At 37.4% G+C, this 20,837-nt stretch overlaps 2 protein-coding genes across 2 annotated transcripts in view; one reads left to right on the forward strand and one right to left on the reverse strand.

Annotated features, from left to right (window-relative positions):
• LOC133646268 (uncharacterized) overlaps positions 1-20,837 on the forward strand; it is a 97,928-nt gene that overhangs the window by 17,253 nt on the left and 59,838 nt on the right. The window contains exon 2 of the mRNA XM_062041452.1: positions 4,288-4,365. The gene's annotated coding sequence lies outside the window, so the exon portion shown is untranslated. The remainder of the gene's footprint in view (positions 1-4,287; positions 4,366-20,837) is intronic.
• The window catches only part of LOC133646269 (uncharacterized protein C14orf132), a 104,965-nt gene continuing 85,616 nt past the window's right edge, over positions 1,489-20,837 (reverse strand). Inside the window, 1 exon segment of the mRNA XM_062041453.1 lies at positions 1,489-7,516. Coding sequence (XP_061897437.1) covers positions 7,271-7,516 — 246 coding nt within the window. The 3' untranslated portion in view covers positions 1,489-7,270.

The following is a 20,837-nucleotide window of genomic DNA, read 5'->3' on the forward strand; positions in this document are numbered from 1 at the left end:
TGCAATAAACATTTGACTAATGAATATTCATATCATTTTCATCATGAGGTGAAGAAAGCAACACAAGTCAAACAATATGTGGTCACTTCAAGTTCACACATTGGAAAAAACTAAATGATACAACGACTGTTTAAAAAACCACACACATCAATAAGTAGACTCTCCAAGAGAGATTTGATATTTTTGTGAATGAAGTGTTAGTGAAAATCATTTTCTTTGGCTGAAGGGTTTGATACTCGGTTAGCATAATTAAAACATCTCCATTTGAGACTGTGGATGGTTGATTAAGTGCAGCACAACACTAGTTGACATTTCTGAAATCATTTTTCTGATTCCGTTTTTTTAAATTTTTATTATTATTTCAATCAATAAAAACAAAAAAAATGGTTCCCAAGCAGTACCAGCTCAAAAATACTTTGTTATGCAAGTACCACTGGTTTTTTAGGTATTTGTCTTAAGTGGCATGTTAATGGTAAACATTCCAACACAACACAATTTGGAATTAATTTAATTTCATCACATCTTTGGTGAGTCATTTTTTATTTGGACAATATTTTCTATAATCATAATATTTTATTTATATAAGAAGAAATCCTGAGTGCCACTAAATGAAGCCTGGATATTTTAAGAATACATGTTTAAACACGTTATTTTTCAACATCTAGATATAATTTCACTAGGGATGGGCAGATAATTGTCTGTCAAATTCCTAATAGTGTGGCATTCAGTCTTTAATCAATCAAGTTCACTAAAAGGCTGCAACCAGCAGGGGAGCTGCTGAGTCATTTCAACCACATTGGTGTGTAAAGAGAGTATGGCCAATTAAACAACAGGCGCCATGACTGCTACCAAGGACGTGTGCGGCTGTGCCCATATGCATGCAATTGCTGTCAGGTTAGTTTTTCTGATGAAATAAACCAAAATAATACCTCTACCGTATTTTTCGGACTATAAGTTGCAGTTTTTTTTCATAGTTTGGCCGGGGGTGCGACTTATACTCAGGAGCGACTTATGTGTGAAATTATTAACACATTACCGTAAAACAGGGGTCACCAACCTTTTTGAAACCAAGAGCTACTTCTTGGGTACTGATTAATGCGAAGGGCTACCAGTTTGATACACACTTAAATAAATTGCCAAAAATAGCCAATTTGCTCAATTTACCTTTAACTCTGTTATTATTAATAATTAATGATATTTACACTTAATTGAATGGTTTAAAAGAGGAGAAATACGAAAAAAATGACAATTAAATTTTGAAACATAGTTTATCTTCTATTTCGACTCTTTAAAATTCAAATTTCAACCGAAGAAAAGAAGAGAAAAACTAGCTAATTCGAATCTTTTTTTTAAAAATTTAAAAAATAATTTATGGAACATCATTAGTAATTTTTCCTGATTAAGATTAATTTTAGAATTTGGATGACATGTTTTAAATAGGTTAAAATCCAATCTGCACTTTGTTAGAATATATAACAAATTGGACCAAGCTATATTTCTAACAAAGACAAATCATTATTTCTTCTAGATTTTCCAGAACAAAAATTTTAAAAGAAATTCAAAAGACTTTGAAAAAAGATTTGAATTTGATTCTACAGATTTTCTAGATTTGCCGGAATAATTTTTAATTTTTTTTTAATCATGATAAGTTTGAAGAAATATTTCACAAATATTCTTCGTCGAAAAAACAGAAGCTAAAATGAATAATTAAATTAAAATGTATTTATTATTCTTTACAATAAAAAATTTTTTTTTACTTGAACATTAATTTAAATTGTCAGGAAATAAGAGGAAGAAATTTAAAAGGTAAAAAGGTATATGTGTTTAAAAATCCTAAAATAATTTTTAAGGTTGTATTTTTTCTCTAAAATTGTCTTTCTGAAAGTTATAAGAAGCAAAGTAAAAAAAATAATGAATTTAGTTAAACAAGTGAGGACCAAGTCTTTAAAATTCTATTTGAGTTTTGTCTCTTTTAGAATTAAAAATGTCGAGCACAGCGAGACCAGCTTGCTAGTAAATAAATAAAATTAAAAAAATAGAGGCAGCCCACTGGTAAGTGCAGCTATTTGAGCTATTTTTAGAACAGGCCAGCGGGCTACTCATCTGGTCCTTACGGGCTACCTGGTGCCCGCGGGCACCGCGTTGGTGACCCCTGCCGTAAAATATCAAATAATATTATTTAGCTCATTCACGTAAGAGACTAGACGTATAAGATTTCATGGGATTTAGCGATTAGGAGTGACAGATTGTTTGGTAAACATAGCATGTTCTATATGTTATAGTTATTTGAATGACTCTTACCATAATATGTTACGTTAACATGAATTGCCTTTCAAATGTCTATTCTTGGTGTTGGGTTTTATCAAATACATTTCCCCAAAAAATCCGACTTGCATTTTCGGCCGGTGCGACTTATACTCCGGAGCGACTTATACTCCGTAAAATACGGTGTATATCATTCTAAACATAGTCCAGCTCATAAACATTCAATAAAACACGCTTTCATTTCGTGAAAGTATATTTTTGCGGCCGTATTTGACGCACTACGGTGTTACATTCCTGCTTTTATTTCGTGACCAGCAAGCACTCTAACACGCACCCGACGGCGCAATAAACGTAAGAAAAAAAAAATAAATACACAGATTGACCCAAAAAATAATTTATAACCCTAATTTTTCCAATATATATATATATATTAGCTTTGGACGAACAATCACAGAGAAATTACGACTTTTGTGTGAAGTATGTCAAGTGTGGTGGCTGCCTCTAATGCAGGGGTGTCCAAACTTTTTCCACTGAGGGCCGCACACTGAAAAATCAAAGCTAGCAGGGGCCATTTTGATATTTTTTATTTTAAAAACCAATACAATATATGTATAAAAAATATACATTTAGGCTTCCACTCAGGCTTGATCCCGGGGACCCCAAAGGGTTTTGGTCCAAAAAATATAAAAAATGTGTCATTATTCAGTATTATTATTTGTGTTATTATTCAAATTTTTAAATCTCTAGATCAACATTAGGTCTATCTGTCAATATAACATTTTTTAAAGATTTAAATTGTATGCTCTTTTTGTCAAAGAAAACCCTTTTTTTTAAATGAAAAAAACACAAAATATGCAATATTTTCACCCAATAAAATTTTTAAGTGGGATATTTGAGATTATATAATAATTGGAGCCTTAAAAAGGTCAATAACTCATAACACCATTGATTTTAATTCATTATTATTTTTTGAGCAATGACACTTAAAAACTAATCACACTAAAATTGTAGGGGATCCAAAAGGGTTAAAAAATAAATTATAATTTTTTTTTTTTTACTGTTTACTTTTAACACAATAATCTCAAATTCAACTTCAGATCTATCTGTCAATTATAAGTTTTATTGTTTATGTTTTTTGTTTGTTCGTTTTAGGCCCTTCCTTAAAAAAACAGCTCGTTTTTTTACATGGCAAACACAAAACATGCAACATTTTCCCCCCAAAATATCTCAAAATATTTAATGTGACGTAATTGGAGCCTTGAATAGGTCAATAATTCATAACGACATTGATTTTGATTCATTATTATTTTTTAAAGAAAGAAACCGACTACATGGCAGCTTTGTGTGATTAGAGTAAACATTGCTACATTTTCTTGTTACATTTCACCTGTTTGCTCTTTTTTTTCAATCATATTTTTAAAATGTGCCGTGGGGCCGTTAAAAAATGACCTGGGGGCCGCAAATGGCCCCCGGGCCGCACTTTGGACACCCCTGCTCTATAGTGTTTGTAATCAGTATATGTGTCACTCATTATGTGTTATTTTCAATGATATTTGTTTTGATTGGGACTTTTTTTAGTAGATTGCACAGTACAGTACATATTCCGTACAATTGACCACTAAATGGTAACACCCGAATAAGTTTTTCAACTTGTTTAAGTCGGGGTAACATAGTAAGCGTACAGGTGTAATTTTGTACGTATTTCCCCATATCTCTGCACAACAACTCAGATATGGTCACACTGGCAAGCAGTAGAGAATATGGAGTGATTTTTTTGGTCCAGAACATATTTTGATTTATTTATTATTGACATATTTCTTGCCACTTTATGTTGTATATTGTGGAAAGGGAGCGTGATCAGCGCGCTTGTAGGAGTAAAAGGTCACCGCCTCTGTCCATGGTGCTGAAAACAGAGCGCCATCAGACGGGGGCGTGGCATGTGCTGACGGCAAGACACAGCTGGTTGATGATTAGATTGCGCAGGTGGTACGTGTTAATCTAATCTTCTGTTGTCTTTAACAGTGAGCGGCCGGGTGCAGGAGGAGGAGGAGGAGGACTAGTGAGACTGAAAAGTCTGGACAAACATACGTCCGTGAGTCTGTGAGTACGCAAAGCTTACATATATTTTATGAGATTTTTAGTTCACTTTCTCATTTATTATTACACCCAAAATTTGGTTTATTTTACTCATTCAATGTTCGTCTGTTTGTCTTTGACTTTCTCTTCTGCTGTTCCAGAATTGCATTATTTTAGGTTAACTGAGATTCGAGGATAGTCTGTTTTTGTCAAACCATCTCTTAAATGTATTGATTTCTTATGTTATTATTATTTGTATTTGCTTCTGTGTGTTCTCTCCTGAACAAAACGCAGATATTGTGTCATGTGGTTACCTCACGAACCTTCACTTCACATACTTGTCTACTTTCCGGGCTGTGGGGCATGCGATGTAAAAGCTTTCACACGGGCGGAGCAGCCTCATTTTTACACCTCGAAGAACTAACAAGGAAGTGCTACAAACGCATAGCATCAGCTCAAAGTTGGTAGCAAACATGGCGCCCTGTAGTCACGTGAGTGCCTTTCGACCGATCATTGAGAAAGATCGCCTGAATTCGGGTTGGCCGTACTCTCTTTATACACGACTCTGATTTAAACTAGTTTGTGAACTAAAGAGGAAGATTATGTCAGCTATGCTATTTGTTATAATAATTTGTCCAAAAGGAGTCGTTATGGAAAAATCTATTTTCTTTCATTTAAAACTTGAAAATAAAAATCGATTGATAGTCGCTGGAGATATAGTCAAATGCACATACCTCCTTTTTCCTGACCACATTAGGTACACTGTATTGCCAAAAGTATTTGGCCACCCATCCAAATTATCAGAATTAGGTGACCTAATCACCTGTATAAAATCAAGCATTTAGGCATGGAGACTGTTTCTACAAACATTTGTGAAAGAATGGGCCGCTCTCAGTGATTTCCAGCGTGGAACTGTCATAGGATGCCACCTGTGCAACAAATCCAGTCCTGAAATGTCCTCGCTCCTAAATATTCCAAAGTCCACTGTCGGCTTTATTATAAGAAAATGGAAGAGTTTGGGAACAACAGCAACTCAGCCACCAAGTGGTAGGCCACGTAAACTGACAGAGAGGGGTCAGCGGATGCTGAAGCGCATAGTGCAAAGACTTTCTGCACAGTCAGTTGCTACAGAGCTCCAAACTTCATGTGACCTTCCAATTAGCCCACGTGCAGTACGCAGAGAGCTTCATGGAAAGGGTTTTCCATGGTGGAGCGGCTGCATCTAAGCCATACATCACCAAGTCCAATGCAAAGCGTGGGATGCAGTGGTGTAAAGCACGTCGCCACTGGACTCTAGAGCAGTGGAGACGCCTTTTCTGGAGTGATGAATCACACTTTTCCATCTGGCAATCTGATGGACCAGTCTGGGTTTGGAGGTTGCCAGGAGAACGCTACATTTCGGACTGCATTGTGCCGAATGTGAAATTTGGTGGAAGAGGAATTATGGTGTGGGGTTGTTTTTCAGGAGTTGGGCTTGGCCCCTTAGTTCCAGTGAAAGGAACTTTGAATGCTCCAAGATACCAAAACATTTTGGACAATTCCATGCTCCCAGTTTGGAGCGGGCCCCTTCCTCTTCCAACATGACTGTGCACCAGTGCACAAAGCAAGGTCCATAAAGACATGGATGACAGAGTCATGGTGTGGAGGAACTTGACTGGCCTGCACAGAGTCCTGACCTGTCCCCCATAGAACACCTTTGGGATGAATTAGAACGGAGACTGAGAGCCAGGCCTTTGACCTCTAATGCGCTTTTGGAAGAATGGTGGAAAATTCCTATAAGCACACTCCGCAACCTTGTGGACAGCCTTCCCAGAAGAGCTGAAGCTGTAATAGCTGCAAAAGGTGGACCGACATCATATTGAACCCTATGGGTTAGGAATGGGATGGCACTTCAAGTTCATATGTGAGTCAAGGCAGGTGGCCAAATACTTTTGGCAATATAGTGTACATTCTAATGAGATCCAATACATCCAACTGTATCAAATATGACAATGCTCAGTGTTGATTGACCCTGTCATACTGTAAGTATATTTGTTAAACAATATGTTCATTGTAGGTTTTAGGTTGTTTCTCATATTTTCTTGACATTATGTAGCGAAAGGCAGTAGGTTCTACACCCCTGCAAAACCACACGTCGTTAAATTGATTCCTCTCTAATCAATGTTGTGGCCACTGGATAACATAATCACTTCATGACAATAATAGCAGGTTTTTAGGAGGTAAATCATAACTTGCTGGTCCTAATGAACACCTCAAAGTCACGGCAAGCAGCCTGTCAGCTTGCTGCGAAAACTGGGAGAAGGTCCAGTACTGTAGGTCCAACCCCCCTACCCCCGACCAAAAGCTGTGGAAGATAACGTCTGGTTAAAAATGTTCAGCAGTGTGGATAAGAGGAAGTTGTCGGGCTAATTAAATTATTGCATCGTTAAATATGGGCTTTGATAATGTGATGGTCGTGTGATTTTCAGTGTGCGGTAAGTGGAGTTGAGCCATGTTGAAATGTTCACTTTTTGTATGTCCACAAAGTATCCTTACATGAGCCCTAATGGCGTTGGGCCTCAGGGCCGCCTTAGATCAAAATAATCCCAGTGCCTTCTGAATTTTTTAAGATTCACCATCCATGTTCAGGGGTATAATTAAACCGTGCTGTCCTAAATTACTTTGCGGCAGCGGAAGCTCACGATGGCCCCGGATCAACCCGAATCTCAAGCCCCATTTAACATCCATTCGCATCTCACATCTCCGCATGGCAACTCTTCTGTTCTAAGGGGAGACATGGAAACGAACTTAGCAGGAATTAAAGTTCCAGTGATTCTCGGTGTCCCGTTTCCAAGAGAATCGTAGAGTCCAACGAAACGAGTCTTTCGCTCTGACCCTCAGGAAAACCAGGCATGTTCCCAAAGAATTGGGTCTTTGCGCATGCGACGCATCAGAAAGTGCAGGCATAGACCACGCCTACCACCACGATGTTCCCAATGGTGGCGACGATGGCGATCCAAAGCCAGATGGCGTCACTGGACATGGACTGCGACTCGTCCTGCTGGCCTTGCACAGAGGCGGCAGAGGCGGCAGAGGCGGCGGCGTGGACGCTGGCCGACGAGTTGAAGAGCGAGTGCTCGCCGCTGTAGTCGTCGTTCGGCGACGAGTCCATGAAGGCTCCCGTCAAAACTGGGATCTGGCAGAGAAGAAGAGAATTTTTCACATTTTTATTGTCAAAAAACAGTTGGAGGTTGTGAACGTAAGGTCGACTATAAGGTCAGTCATTATGAAAACAATTATTTTTAATAAGTCATAAGTAGGGATGTCAGATAATGTTTTTTTGCCGATATCCGATATTCCGATATTATCCAACTCTTAATTACCGATACCGATATCAACCGATACCGATATATACAGTCGTGGAATTAACACATTATTATGCCTAATTTGGGCAACCGGGTATGGTGAAGATAAGGTCCTTTTCAAAAAAAATTATAAAATAAAATAAAATAAAAACATTTTCTTGAATAAAAAAGAAAGTAAAACAATATAAAAACAGTTACATAGAAACTAGTAATTAATGAAAATGAGTAAAATTAACTGTTAAAGGTTAGTACTATTAGTGGACCAGCAGCACGCACAATCATGTGTGCTTACGGACTGTATCCCTTGCAGACTGTATTGATTCATATTGATATATAATGTAGGAACCAGAATATTAATAACAAAAGGAAACAACCCTTTTGTGTGAATGAGTGTGAATGAGTGTAAATGGGGGAGGGAGGTTTTTTGGGTTGGTGCACTAATTGTAAGTGTATCTTGTGTTTTTTATGTTGATTTAATAAAAAAAAAAACCAAAAAAAAAAAAACCACAATACCGATAATATAAAAAATGATACCGATAATTTCCGATATTACATTTTAAAGCATTTAGGACATCTCTAGTCATAAGCCATGGCCGAGCAGCTGTATCTAAGCCATACATCACAAGTCCAATGCAAAGCGTGGGATGCAATGGTGTAAAGCACGTAGCCACTGGACTCTAGAGCAGTGGAGACGCCTTCTCTGGAGTGATGAATCACGCTTTTCCATCTGGCAATCTGATGTACAAGTCTGGGTTTGGAGGTTGCCAGGAGAACGCTACATTTCGGACTGCATTGTGCCGAATGTGAAATTTGGTGGAAGAGGAATTATGGTGTGGGGTTGTTTTTCAGGAGTTGGGCTTGGCCCCCTTAGTTCCAGTGAAAGGAACTTTGAATGCTCCAGGATACCAAAACATTTTGGCCAGTTCCATGCTCCTATGAAAAAAATGACTTTTTAATAAGTCATAAGCCATCCTAGTCACTGCCGTTGTGTCCTTGGGCACGACACTTTACCCACCTGCTTCCAGTGCCACCCACACTGGTTTAAATGTAACTTAGATATTGGGTTTCACTATGTAAAAGTGCTTTGAGTCACTAGAGAAAAGCGCTATACAAATATAATTCACTTCACTTCACTTCCTATATCCTCTTAATAGTCATAACATCATCTCCCTAAGATGTTTGTTACACTTTTCAATAGGGATGTATACCGAGTATCCGTATTTTTTTAGTACCGTTTTTTTTAATAGGGTCCGTCCAGGAGTACTGCTAAGATTCTGGACAAATGATACGGCTATCTTTTTTAAAAAATGTTATTGATTGATTTATGTTATATATTTGATATGATCTATCATATATCTCTAATGGTCAGTCTGGGTAGCATGAGTGACCTCTGATTTTTGTATTTACATTTTTTTTTTAAATTTGTATTTGACTTTATTAAATGGATTTATATTATTATTTCGTGCAGCTGGGATAGAAAGAGGAAAAAAAGGAAGACAGAGGGGGAAATTGTGGGGACAAGAGGGGGATAAGACAGAGAGACAATAACAACAGCAAACACAACAATAACAACAACAGAACAACATCAGGAAATAGGATATGTACAAATATGATGGTAAAAGTGATAGCAGAGAAGCAGTTAGTGAAATTAAAAATAACACAGAAATGACAATGAACATTATTATACTACAAATGGAGCAATACAAATACCAATAGAAATAACACTATTGATAATGAATTATAACAATACGTACCTCTATTATCAACAATACAATTGTTCAAATGCAACAATGCATATATGTAATGATAACTTGAAATGCAAAAGAAAGCAGATAAATGAAGGGGAAGAAAGAGAAGCCAACTATATTAACCTTGTAGATTGTTATAGTAACAATAGGTTAAGCTTTGTCAGTGTGCCGTGTGTTACCCAGTGACCTCTGATTTGGAGCCAAAGCTCGATCCTCTTTTACACAGAACTTTGGCAGGATTACCACATCACAGACACTTGAGCTGGCATATATTGTATTTGTGTGTCTTGAGCACTAAACCCAGCAAGACATCTTTGTGTACCTCCTTTAACCTCGTTAGTATTCTCTCAATTAACATGATTTTTGTTTTTTTTGTATGGAATCATACTAAATTCTCCAACACGACATCATTAGTAAATCTTTCCCCACTCTCTCTTTCACACACACACATGTGCAAACACATTGTTGATTGTGTGCGAGGGTATACATTTAAGAAGTAGCGCTTGATTAACGTTGGATTAATAATTCAGATGTAGCAAGTGAAAGTGATGTATTGTTTTGGACAATCAAGGAGCCTCGTCAAGGGGAGAACCATTTGAGCAGAAAGTACTCATTGCTTCAGTGTGTGTGTGTGTTCCAGTTTTCCACGTATGCTGGCATCGGTGGCTCGGGGTGTGTGATTGAGAAATCCGTGTAGCCGGATAAGACGGAGGAAGGCTGAAAACAATGCTAAAAATACCTCGGAGGGATGTTGCACTCTCGCATACACAGAAATCCATGCTTCCTCATTTGCTCACCTTCACTCACTCTCTCTCTTTCTCCCTTTCACACACACACACACACACACACACACACACACACACACACACACACACACACACACACACACACACACACACACACGCTTCCCTGGCTCACCAGGCTTGGAGAACACTGTTTAGAAAGCACTCTCTTCCACAGCCTTCATTGGCCCCTGGTGGTGAATAATGACATGACACATCCTGTGGAGGGTCTGCAGTTAACATGAGCATGATGGAGGCAGACAGGCGTGCACCGCGTCCAGTAAACCTGGGCCACCCCCACACACTCCCTGCCTGGCGCACTAGCATAAACAGTCTGTAGTCACTCTTGGATATTGTTTCAAACAGTGGTGTTTAAACAACATTTGACAATAGATGCAAAAGAGTAGGAACGTATAGCACATGCTTCTTTCTGTTATCACTGCCAAACAAGTTGTTGTTGAGCTGGATTGTGCAAAATCTCAAAAACCATTTAGCATAACTACTTAGTACAATATATAATTCCTTACACCAAGATTTGTTCAACTGATACATATTTGTTTGGTTTAAGATAAGATAAGAAGCTCTGCAGCAGGAGAGCAAACAGCATCCTCAAGGACTCATCCCACCCAGGTCACCACTGGCTTGAACTCTTGCCCTCAGGGAGGCGCTATAAGACCATCAAAGCAAGGACAAATAGACTGAAAAACTGTTTCTATCCTAGAACTGTTATTGCCCTAAACCAGGGGTCCCCAAAATTTTTGACTCGGGGGCCGCATTGGGTTAAAATAATTTGGCCGGGGGCCGGGCTGTATGTATGTAGGTATGTAGGTACGTATGTATGTAGGTACGTACGTATGTACGTACGTACTCTTTATATTCCAGCGAGTTAATCCGTTTTGTCATTTAACATTGATGTTTATCAACATTTAACGTTGTCGATGGGAACATTTATTTTTAGATAATATGATTTGCCTGAGCGGCTAGGAGACACCGAGAGTAACAAGCGGTAGAAAATGGATTAGAAATGAAAGATTAAAAAAATAAATAAAATGAAACCTTTTTTTTAACTTGGGACTTCCCGTGGGCCGGATTTTGGATGCTGGGGGGCCGGATCCGGCCCGCGGGCCGTATTTTGGGGACCCCTGTACTAAACTCTGCACTTACCTGAACACTCACCACTTTATTAGCTTGCTTAGCTCTGATAGAGATCTGCTGTGCAATATGTTTTTAACTTTTCTATTATGTTTTTAAATTTGTAATTATTGTTTGTTGTCTTAAGAGTATTTTATGTAGGTTGTTTTAAAAGCACTGAGCTGGATTGCTGTTCAATTTCGTTGTTTCCATGCAATGACAATAAAGGGATTCTGATTCTTTGTAATTGCACAAGTACAATGAAATTTAATTTTCAGTACTAACTCGTTCAAGATCAGACATACCGTATTTTCCGGACCATAGGGCGCACCGGATTATAAGGCGCACTGCCGATGAATGGTCTATTTTTTATTTAAATCTTTTTTTCATATATAAAGCGCACCGGATTATAAGGCGCATTAAAGGAGTCATATTATTATTATTTTTTTCTAAATGTAAAACACTTCCTTGTGTTCTACATAACATGTAATGGTGGTTCTTTGGTCAAAATATTGCATAGATTATGTTTTACTGATCATCTTCAAGCCGCTTTCTGACAGGCGCTTCCGTATGCGCCGTTTTGTGGGCGGTTTTATTTACTTTCGGCAGCGTCTTCTCCCCGTCATCTTTGTTGTAGCGGTGTAGCGTGCAAGCACGGGAGTGGAGGAAGTGTCAAAAGATGGAGCTAACTGTTTTAATGACATTCAGACTTTACTTAAATCAATAACGGAGCAGCATCTCCTCATCCGGAAACAACAACCCCGGAAATGTGTCCCGTGAAAAATTGTCCGACCGGAACTCTCTATTAACTAAAGTTCCTTGGGTGAATAATGTAAACTCACTACACCGGTATGTTTAAGTGGCGAGTTTACTGACAGATATAAGTAAGAACTTTACACTACTTTGTATTACAAAAATGGCAACAGCGGAGGATTAATGTCCCATAACAAGAAGATAGAGAAAAAGAAGAAGCTTATCGACTATCGCACAATTTTTCAGAATTTATGCAGATCTCAAATACAGATCAGCAGGTACCAGAAGGTAAGAAAAGTTGCTTTTGCACAATATATATATAGCAAAACAAAACGCCAGATAATGTCCTACCTTATACACACACCATAATAATACTCATATGTTGTATATTGCCATCATAGTGCAGCCTACACTTATCTCTTATGTTTGACTGCCATCTAATGGTCACACTTATCATTACACCATGTACCAAGTAAAATAGCTTCGAGGTGGGTAAGCTCAACCAAACGTATTCCTTACAGTAAGTTTATAAGGCGCACCATCGAGTTTTGAGAGAAAACATTTTTTTAAAGTGCGCCTTATAGCCTGGAAAATACGGTACAATTTACAGGGTAACAGAACAGGAACGCTGATGGGTCGCCACTTACGGTGCCCTGTAAATGCTTGGACAAGGTGGATGCGGAGGAGGGGGGATATGTAAAAAAAAAAAAAGAAGTCCATCTCAGACTGGGCTCGAGAAAAAAAAAACTTGATAGCCGATAAGCATGTATGCACACGTTAACACAGAAAGACAAGATACCACAAAAAAGCAAGCAGTAGAGATAAGGGAGAGGGAAAGGGAGCGTCCGCCTTCAGTGAGTGCCAGAGAGATATTAGAGTTAAATCTCCGAGGATGAAAACATCCAACGCAAAGTCTGTTACCATTAGAAACTAGAAAAGCACTCGAAGAGTGCAGACCTCCGCTAGGCCCTACCTCCCAATTAGGGATGTCACGGTATGAACATTTCTTATCACGGTTATGTTGACCAAAATTATCACTGTTATTATTATCGCGGTAAATGTGCTCAAAACTTTCAAAAACTACTTGTACTGAAATCTTTTAAACAAGTTTTATTTAAAAAAACAAAACACAAACACATTAAAAATGTATATATGTACCTCAAGTAGAAAGTTGAATATGAGTACATATGAAAGCAACACAGGTTCTATAAACAAAGTAATATGACAGAAACAAAATAATACTATAAATACATAAAAATAAATGTGAACATTTCGCAACATGGCAACTTATGGACATAAGATGTAACTGCACTTTGTCCATATAGATAAAAGTAGTGTTCATATATGAGGTCTAGTCTTACACATAGGACTGCACAACTATGGGAAAAATAATAAGATTATTTTTTCAATATTGAAATCACGATTATTAATCAGGATTATTCATTATGTTTGGTAAAACAGTGTTGGGGTGTGAACGCGACACCATCATGTAATTTGTAATGTCTAATAAAAATGCTCTAGATAAATGTTATCTTTATATTTAAAGACAAATATTTGTGTTTTAAAAAAATAATAATATTAGCGTGTCAGCTTCTTTATTACATGGAAGCCTTTATCTCTATTTTTATATTTTCATAGAGCGAGGTATTTTTTAAGTTATGTACACACATTTACATGTACTAATGTGTGTAAATACATATGCTGTATTGGGACAGATCCATTGAGAGTTTCAGCAGAAATCTGTTGTATAGATATTAACTATACACCATAAAACATTAACAAAGTGCTATGTCGCATAAATGATTATTAAAAAGTAATTACTTTGTGGAATGAAAAAAATACAAGTAACGTAAAAAACATGGTGTTAACTTTTTGATATCAAAATAAACCACAAAGCAGTTTGGCTAATGAAGATAAAGTCAAATAAACACGCTTTGTTCTTTTCCAAAAATCATGTACTTCAGTGCAACAGTTTGGCCAACAAAAATAAACAAGAGTGATACCTCTCACTTCTAATCAATCAATCAATCAATGTTTATTTATATAGCCCTAAATCACAAGTGTCTCAAAGGTAATACACAATCTTTGTGCCTCACCGACAACTCAGCCTGCGTTCTGTTCGATGAGATAACAAAACATTACAGTTAGTATTGATGTTATTGGAAAACTGACAATGTTAGTAGTTAAAGGACGAGTGTGCATCCCAGTCAACAAACTTAAGACTTTATAAAGAAGTTGTGGCAACGTTCCTGACACATCGCCTGCTGCCTGGTAACTCTCAGTCCCAGCAGCTGACGGAAGGGCGCTAGTTGCACGTTCAAAATGAAACCGCAACATTAAATATTTTTCTCCTCCAACAGCATTGCGCTCTTAAACGCACACAGAGACTCCACGGAAGTAGAAGCGATTGAAATGAAGGGAACATTTTCAAAGCAAAGTCTGTGTAGTCGCTGCTACGTTTTCTGGAGCCTAGCGGCGCTCCAGTTTTCATGAAGTATGCAGTGTTGCGTAAAATGCATTAATAAATGACTTTTCGGTAATTAAAATTTTAAACGGTATTACTAACCGTCAGAAATTTTAACGCAGTTTATCATTATACCGCTAACCGTTACATCCCTACTCCCAATATTAAATAGTTCTGAATCCAGACGGCGATCCGGATCAGCACCTAAATGTAGTCACTTCCCATTTTTTAATATTTCCTGAAAGGTAGATGAACATCTGCCCATAGCTTTTTGAGCTATCTATAGCGGAATGAAAGAAACAAAATGAGCACTCTTGTTGTCTTCATTATCTTTGTGTCTGTGGGTCCGCTAGCACAAAAGGGCCACCAAAAATGATCTGTTTTTCAGCTGTGGTTTGTATTAGCCACAGCGGTGCTCAGTTGTGATACACTTTTCCACCACTTGTGGCAGTACTGACAATATCAAACAAACAGAAGATGTCTGGAGCTATAGTCATAGAAAAGTTTATTAAGCGCAAAAATTATGACTGAATTGGTGAAGCCGTATTTCCATTTGCACTTTTATTTTATTGACCGTTTAAAAATATTTAATTACTAATTTAGTTCATTTCAGCACAACATAATTGTATATACATGTATTTTTTGTCAGTTATTTATGAGTCCCTTATATTGCAGTATATTTGATTAGTATTTATTTTTGTGATCAGCCTGACCTAAGCCTAAGGTTTGTGTGTTAAATAATATTTGTGATAAACACATGTTTTCATATCATTGGCAAGGTTGTAAACCTGTTAAACTGTAGTAAGGTTAAATACAATTATTGAATAAGATTAAAATCAAGATTAAGATTACTAACTCACTGTTAATATTTGAGTGGGCCCTGAGGTCAAAGAGGTTAAGAACACCTGCGCTAGCATACACACCCACAGAAGCATAAATGTAAGGTAACGTAGCATAAATATTCTGGATGAGGCCCAAAATGTTATCAGGTGTTCCTTATCCTCTTTTGAACATTTCCTGAAAGTTTCATTAAAATCTGTCTATATATTTTTGAGTTGTTTTGATAACTAACTGACAGACAAACCAACGGCAATCATTACATAATAGTAATAACATAAATAAAAACAATATATTCCAAAAATAATCCATTCCATGTGCCCCATAAAATGCAAAGTGCAAAAATAATGTAAGTTAACCTTTGTTAATATTAACGCGTAAAAAGGATAGCTTGTTTGATCTGGATTATCTCCAAGGACACATAACCTGGGTGATTATTTTTGTGGTTAGTTTTAGTCATTTGTTGGTTTGAATCATCAGAGCCTATATTTCTTTTAAATGTTTGGTTGATTTCTGAACTGTATGATGCCATTTACATTCTAGCTATTTGAGAGGTTCTATAAATGTAGTTATATTTCAGTGATTCAATCAATCAAACTTTATAGAGCACTTTTCATGCACGGGCAAGTTACAACCATGTACAGTTCACATTCGAACCAATACTGGGAATCGATTCCCAGGAAACGGGAATTGATACCGTACCAGTACTTAACGGTACCAATTATCGGTACTTTTTTGTGGGTTAATAAATATTTATTTTGATAACAAAATTAAAAATGTTATAGCAACATTTAAAAATGAGCTGATTATGATAATTGTACAGTTGTTTTATCTTATTTTACCATCAGATTTCTGAGTCTCATTTGCAAGTATGACATTAAGTTGCAATTAAAATTGCAATTCTGAGACATCAGATATCAGTAGTGTATACGGTAGTTTATGGTGTTTTGGCCAGTCAGTTCAGTCTTTGTTGAATCTAGTCTTTTGTTGCACCCTATAAAGCAGACCTGGGCATTCTGCGGCCCGCGGGCCGCATCCGGCCCTTTGTGCGTCCCTGTCCGGCCCGCGTGAGGCCAATTATAAATTACAAAATACATTTTAAAAAGTATCTATGTCGAGTGTGCAATACAACGGTGCTGCTTTTGTTTTGAAAATCGTTATTTGTATTACTTCCGTGTGGACGTATGCGTGTGCGTGATTGTGAGTGAATGTGAACAGCTGCAATCATTAATTACAAAATAAAGTTGAAAAAACATCTATGTCGTGCGCGCAATACAATTGTGCTGCTTTTATTTTGAAAATTATTATTTATGGGCGTGTGTCAGTGTGTAACCTGCGAGTGAAGGTGCACATGCAGCGACAAGTGATGCACGGTTTACACCCGAGACGCTAAAAAGAGAAAAGTTGATGAAGAATGGCGTGTTTCCAACAAGACATGGACTGCCATGCAACGTTCCCTCTAAGGTGCGTGCCTGCGCAATTGCGCACTGCACAAGCGTCTGCTGCGCGCAGCAAATATATGCCGCGCACCAAATCAAATCCCATCTGAATTCTAAACAAAATAAACATATTTATTCTATGTAATTTTGCAATGCAACTTTGAGTGACAGTGACAACAAGCGGCCCTAACGGTGTTCGTCAACACCGTTCAATTGAACACCGTTCAATTATTGTAACGTCTATCGAGATGCTTCGAGGCCAGGAATTATATCGATCACTTTATTGAGCAAAACTGTTTATATTCGGCCATAACCACACCAAAAACATAAGTAAAACACTTCTATCTCGAAAAACTAGTCATTTTCTGCCGTACAAACCAGGCCAAAACCAACTTGTCATCTGTCACCAACACGCATAGCACTAAACCACTGGTGCGTTTATGGTCACACAAAAAGTCGGACAACTCAAACATCACACAAAGTTACACTATGACTCCTCAGTCATACGTGTGCTTATTTTACTGTCATTTATTATTAATGTTAATTTATTTATATTAGTCATGGAATGCTGTTACATACACTATGTTGAAGTATTACTATTATTATTATTATTTATCTTACGGTATATATCAAAAATAATATTGAGCAAAATTTAATTGAAATATTGTCGATGTGGCCCTCCAGCAGTGCTCGGGTTGCTCATGCGGCCTCCGGTAAAAATTAATTGCCCACCCCTGCTATAAAGTGTTAATACAGTAAGTGTTGCATTTATTGCGCACCAACTGTTTGATGGTAACGTGCATCTTAGTTGTACTTTTCATTTAAGGGGATCTGCACATTTTTTGGAGTTTTGCCCATATTAAATGTGATCAAAAGTGAGCTTACAATGGAGCCTATGGGATTCACTCTATTCTGCCTATCAAGCCCTTAAAAAACATCCAAACACCTCTTTTAGGGTTTTATATACATGCTGTAAGTATATATGTAATGTAGTAACAGGCACATTTATAATAACATATCATAATTACATATGCGCTGTATTAATTTCAAAAACATCACTGATTACTGCTCACTGCAGACTTCATGAGAGTCAACAAACATAATAAAACATTACTTACTGTATAAGTTCTGCTGTCATTAGGATGCCGACTGTTAGGGTGTTGATATATTCCCGTTTAGATGAAGATTGACTCATAATCCTCGAAATGGCGAGTAGAACCAAGCGTCTTTTCGTGTCGTTCTCGCCATTACTGGGTCTAAATTGGATGCATTTTTTTGAGTCAATTTCTTTGTTGGTATAGAAAATTCCATCATTACCCAGAGGTAGTTTGGCTGAGTCCGCTCTAAGTGCTGCTGGAGTGATCGCCGAAGTGCGAAGAGGCAGCTGAGTCGGTACCATAACGTGACACTGTTGGATTTTACGTGAATCGGTACCTGGTAGAACTGACACAATTTGGTCGGTGTCAAAAAAACGTATCGGATTCGCTACTCATCCCTAAATGCAACACAAAGTGCTTTACACCAGTAAAAATATTAGCGATAAAATATAAGATAATATAGATAAGATAAAAAGAATGATGATAATGACTGTATTACATTGAAGAGGAGTGAGATTAAACAGGACATCCATCCATCCATTTTCTACTGCTTGTCCCTTTTTATTTTTATAAATATTATATTGTATGATTTCTATACTTCTTTCAAACATTCTCTTCAAAAAACACTGTGGGGAAAAATTAAGTTATAGTGAAATACTGTAATAACCAAACGTTTATCAAAAAACAACACACAAAGCTTCCTGTTACATTGACTTCTTCCAACATTCAGCCTAACACGAACAGAAGCTCTCAACCCTCTCTGCATTCTTTATATTTATGTTTTATTCAGTAAGTCATTGTCCACAGAAGCGAGTTGTTTGCATAAATTGGGAAGTGCTATCTACAAAACAAAGTGGGCAAAAATATTCCAGTTGATGTTGCTGACATCTACATATTTTATTTTATTATTATTATTTTTTTCTAATTCTGTGCCTATAGTTACAGCATGTGCATCACTATAGCTCTTCCTCTACATGCCTGCTCTCATGTCTTTTCTCCAAAGTCACAATTCCCATGTTCATGTTGCACATGACATAATGCGACAAGAGGCTGATAACTAATGGATCGGAGGGAGACTCGGCATGGAGCTCAGGAGGGGAGTATTCCGAAGTATCTTAGCACTTAAGTGGGCGAAGATGGTCATCCGCTATGCGTTACTGACAGGGGTCGCATGCTTATTGACATTTCATGGATCAGTGACTTCAGTGGCACTGTACAATATGGTACTCCATATGGTAACGATTGAGCACAGCAATGAGAAAGAACTGTTATGAAAAAGTCGTAACGGTTAACATTCATCATTTTGCTCCAACCAGATCAAAAAATAAAAAAGCGAAGAATATAATGCTCGCTTTAGTGGCGTCCTTTTGACTAAGGCTATGTCTACACTTGTCACGACGTGGACTGTGGGAGGTTTGTTTTCCCGAGATGCAAGAGAAGTTGGATCGGACATGGCCTGGAGGTAAATACATTATTTAATTTTACTATAAAAAAGGAACAAAAAGCGCGCACAAGGCGGAAGTACAAACTTGGCTAATGAAACAAAAACTAGCACAAAGGCAAATCTATGGACATGAACAAACAACACTTACTGTGACCAGAAGGAACAGCATGGAACTATGGCAGCATGACAATGGCATGAGCAGAGTGAACAGACGTAAACTGACAGGCTTAAATAACAATGACATGATTGGCACCAGGTGCGCGAGTCCAAAACGTGAAACAGGTGAAACTAATAAGTTGTCATGGAAACAAAACAAACAAGAGTGCACAAACAGGAACTAAAAAGAGTTCAAAACCCAAACAGAACATAGCCAAACAAAAACATGATCAACAGACATGACAACACTAAGCCGGATAACTCCTTAAACGAATAATTATTTAGCCTAAGCCTCGTTTCAGCCACACTAAATCACCGTTTAAGGTCCCCCTCCTCGGACAATTTTTTACACGGGTAAGTGCGCCGTGTATTTCTTGAATCTCCGGCTCTTAGCTTTGTGTGGACTCATTGATCGTTTACAAAGTGAGTAAGGAGAGGAAGTGACGCCAGAAAGACCGCGCCCCACACAGGAAGTGACGTCAGAAAGAACGCGCCACGGCCAGCTTCATAACAACCCGTTCGGTAACTCGGCGGCAACCACTAGAAAGATGGAGGCGAGTCATCCAGACATGCCTGTGTTTCTCCTTGTACATTTACAGGCGCTTTTGGAAATCACACATGAATACCTTAAGACAGGGGTTTCCAAACTTTTTCCATGAGGGCCGTACACGCAAAAATTTAAGCATGCAGGAGCCATTTTGATATTTTTCATTTTCAAACCTTAACAAAATATATGGATTTTTTTTTTTAACCTTTAGGGCTCCCGGGGACCATAAAGGGTCTCAGTCATTAAAATGTAAAAAATAAGTCAAATTATTATTATTTTTTATTTAACGCTTACAGTAAATCTCTATACCATACCATACCATACCAACTTTATTTATAAAGCCCTATATCAACTTCAGGTTGATTAAAAGTAAAAAAAAAAAAAAAAAAAAAGGTATGCCTTTTCTGTCAAAGACAACTTTGTTTTTTATAGTAAAACTGAAATATGCAGTATTTAGTAATTAGAGCCCTAAAAGATCAATAATGCAGGTCACCATTGATTTTAATTATTTTATATTTTTGAGTAATCACAGTGAAAAGTTAAATAAAATCCTACTAAATATATTTGGGATCCAAAAGGTCCCCCACTCATAAAGTGATACATTTTTATTAGTTTTTTTTTTACTTTTAACACTTAAATTACGAGATCAACTTCAGATATATCTGTCGATTTTACGTTTGAACTATTATTTTGTTTGTATTATGCTCTTTTGTCAAATAAAACGCTTATGTTTTTTATGGCAACCACACAAAAT

The sequence above is a fragment of the Entelurus aequoreus genome, linkage group LG03 (assembly GCF_033978785.1).
Source record: "Entelurus aequoreus isolate RoL-2023_Sb linkage group LG03, RoL_Eaeq_v1.1, whole genome shotgun sequence".
NCBI classification, from domain to species: Eukaryota; Metazoa; Chordata; class Actinopteri; order Syngnathiformes; family Syngnathidae; genus Entelurus; species Entelurus aequoreus.